General features: G+C 45.7%; 1 protein-coding gene across 1 annotated transcript; it reads left to right on the top strand.

Moving 5' to 3' along the window:
• Window positions 1–247: 247 nt before the first annotated feature.
• On the top strand, window positions 248–2,835 carry LOC121940827 (voltage-dependent L-type calcium channel subunit alpha-1D-like; the record flags this gene model as incomplete). The annotated part of the gene is made up of 7 exons (XM_042483511.1): window positions 248–329; window positions 424–647; window positions 790–855; window positions 1,500–1,591; window positions 2,031–2,190; window positions 2,287–2,414; window positions 2,739–2,835. Coding segments are annotated over 7 exons (849 nt in total), but the record flags the coding sequence as incomplete, so codon positions are not given.
• Between the last annotated feature and the right edge of the window lie 599 nt (window positions 2,836–3,434).

The raw sequence follows: 3,434 nt of genomic DNA, 5'->3' as shown, positions 1-3,434 counted from the left end.
GTGAGGGGTCACAGGTGACAGGTGAGGGGTAACAGGTGACAGTTGACAGGTCACAGGTGAGGGGTCACAGGTGACAGGTGAGGGGTCACAGGTGACAGGTGAGGGGTTACAGGTGACGAGTGATGGGTGACAGGTGAGGGGTCACAGGTGACAGGTGAGGGGTCACAGGTGACGAGTGATGGGTGACTGGAGTTTTCTGGGTGACTGATCAGACAGATCACTTTGTTTATGTCTCCTCCTCCTGCAGCATTATTTCATGGACGCCTGGAACTCGTTTGACGCTCTGATCGTGGTCGGCAGCGTGGTGGACATCGTGGTCACCGAGTTCAGTGTGAGTCCTTGGACAGGTGGAGGGGACGCAAGACGGGAGCAGAGAGCGTCACGCTCTGATAGACTCTATGGAGCTTTTTATTCTGGCCAAAGACTGTAGGACAACAAGGACGTCACATCATCAGGTGCTCATGTCTCTGTCTCTCTGTCTCTCTCTCTCTCTGTCTCCTTGTCTGTCTGTCTCTCAGAGTGGGGAGGACAGCTCTCGGGTGTCCATCACTTTCTTCCGTCTGTTTCGAGTGATGCGATTGGTCAAGTTGCTAAGTAAAGGGGAGGGGATTCGCACACTGCTGTGGACCTTTATCAAGTCACTGCAGGTGAGGGGCGGGGTTAAGCACAGGGGGCCGGGGCAACACTGAGCTGCCTTGCTGCAGGGCACGGTGGCAGCAGTTTGACCTCCTGTCTGTGTGTCTCTCTCTCTGTCCCTGTCTGTCCCTCTGTCCGTCTGTGTCTCTGCAGGCTCTGCCATACGTCGCTCTACTCATCGCCATGATCTTCTTCATCTACGCCGTCATCGGGATGCAGGTGAGTCACACGGAGATGCTCTGTCACTCAGTCTGTCTCCAGTCCCAGTTTAGAGGACATAAATTACCTTTCCTGTTTCCTGTTTAAATGTTAGAGCGTGTGAAAAGCATGTTGGGTTTTTGGGAAAACTCAGTGTGTCACCTGTACACACACCTGAGTATTAAAATCATGTGAGAGAAAGCGGATGTGTTTTGGTTTCTCCGTGCTCCTGTAAACGCGGCGCCGTGTCCGTGATCATAACCAGGATAAACTCATAAGCAGGTTATCGATGTCGATGTAACAGTACTTTTTTTAGACGGTTTCAGACTGAGTTCAGAGCTGATGAACACGGAGCCTAACGAGCCGCCGTCAGATTTCATCCTCCTTCAGTCAGCTGACAAACAGAAACATCAGTCAGTCACGAAATCTACCAAACCGACTGTCGAGTTCAGCTGCAATAAAAAATACAAATGTGATTTCCGATCTGCCTGTTGTGTGATTCAGATCCAGTTTATAAAATGTTTGATTTTCCTCAGATTTTAGAAACTTGTTTCATCTGCAGTCAGTGACAACTCTGACCTCTGAGGACAAAAACTCAACTCAGAAAGACCAAAGTGACTCTGTCTGTCTCTCTGTCTGTCTCGTTGTCTCTGTCTGTCTCTCAGACGTTTGGGAAGGTAGCGATGCAGGATCACACTCAGATCAACAGAAACAACAACTTCCAGACGTTTCCTCAAGCTGTTCTCCTCCTCTTCAGGTCAGACCCTCCTCCTCCTCCTCCTCCTCCTACAAGGTAGAAAGTACATTTCTTCATTATTTTTTAAATAAAGTTTAACAGATGAACTGAAAATGTGTCCTGGATGCTGCTGCATCTTTTGAGTTAAAGGATGAATTCATTAAAATCAGCAGCTCCTCTGAAAGAAATCTGCATCATTCAAGTCCTGCAGAGAACTTTTTTTAATTTGCATCAGAGTCTTGTGTCCTGTCGGTACGTGTGTGTGTGTGTGTGTGTGTGTGTGTGTGTGTGTGTCCATGTCCATCCAGTACTGTGAAGATAACACACAGCTCCTCCTGATGTTGATACGTCCTGAAGGGGCCATGGAGTCGAAAAAATAGAAAAATAAAGCAAAAGAGTGGCTGCTGGCTGCTGCATCTACATGTGCCGTCGTCGTCATAGACCGTGTGTGTGCGTGCAGGTGTGCCACAGGTGAGGCGTGGCAGGAGATCATGTTGGCGAGTCTTCCCGGTAAACGCTGTGACCCCGAGTCGGACTACGAACCAGGAGAAGAGTTCAGCTGCGGGAGCAACTTCGCCATCGTTTATTTCATCAGCTTCTTCATGCTGTGTGCTTTCCTGGTCAGAACACACACACACACACACACACACACACACACACACACACACACACACTAACACACACACACACACTGACTGTCTGTGTGTGTTTGTCAGATCATTAACCTTTTCGTCGCCGTCATCATGGACAACTTTGACTATCTGACACGCGATTGGTCGATTCTGGGGCCGCATCATCTGGACGAGTTTAAGAGGATCTGGTCTGAATACGATCCGGAGGCCAAGTACGTCTGCTCTGTCTGTTACACAAAGACTGGAAGCCAGGGTTCCTGCAAAAAATTTTTTAAAAATCACAAAATATTTTAAAAGAAAAGAAAAATTGCTAATAAATGTTTTTTTTTTATTTTTTAAAAAGACTTTTTTCTTTAAAAAAGAATCTTAAAGAAAAAAAAGTCCTTAACTTTGTAACAAAAACAATGGCCAGATGTTTTTAAGGACCTAAATACTCCCTCCACCCCTTTTGTACTGTAATGTACAAAGTCTTCTCTCAGGGGTCGTATTATATTTTATTGCATTATATTGTTTTGGATTGTGTTGTCTCCTGTCAGGGGTCGGATCAAACACCTGGACGTTGTGGCTCTGCTCAGGAGGATTCAGCCTCCTCTGGGTTTTGGGAAGCTCTGTCCTCACAGAGTGGCCTGTAAGGTAAAATATTCTGCTCTGCATTATATCATACTGCAGGAACAGTTTTATATAAACTTAATGCTTATTGACTGGAGTCAATTAATTATCATTATTAAGTGGAGTCCCTCAGGGCTCCGATGTGGGTCCTCTGCTGCTGTTTGTTAATATAACTATTTTTCAAGTCAGGCTACAACACTTAGTTTTTAGATCTTTTATTGACTTAAACACACTCACTGAGGCGCAGACCAGAGTGAACTTCAACACAAGTCCAGATTAAAAGACACTTCCTGGAAAAAGACCGGAGCAAGTTCAAAACAAACTAGGATCTCCGGTGATGTTAAGAAAACATGTTGATTTAGAACCGCGTTGATGGCGGCATCGATCTGATCGGTGGCGCTCTATTGTTCTTATGTTGCCTTCACGTTTTCCTCGGAAATATTCTGTTTACGAGTTACGAGCACATGAATATCTATCCAAAATCTTATTTGTAAGTGGGAAATTGGGAATTTTGGATGATCCCTGAGTTGTCGAGTTGTGACGTTTGTGTGACGTTTCAGAGCAGCAGAAACATCCGAAATCATAGAAACAGTTTCAGCAAGTGACGGTAAAAATGAGATATT

Source organism: Plectropomus leopardus, unplaced genomic scaffold (assembly GCF_008729295.1).
Source record: "Plectropomus leopardus isolate mb unplaced genomic scaffold, YSFRI_Pleo_2.0 unplaced_scaffold9451, whole genome shotgun sequence".
In the NCBI taxonomy this organism is placed as follows: Eukaryota; Metazoa; Chordata; class Actinopteri; order Perciformes; family Serranidae; genus Plectropomus; species Plectropomus leopardus.
This window is presented reverse-complemented; position numbering and strand designations above follow the sequence as displayed.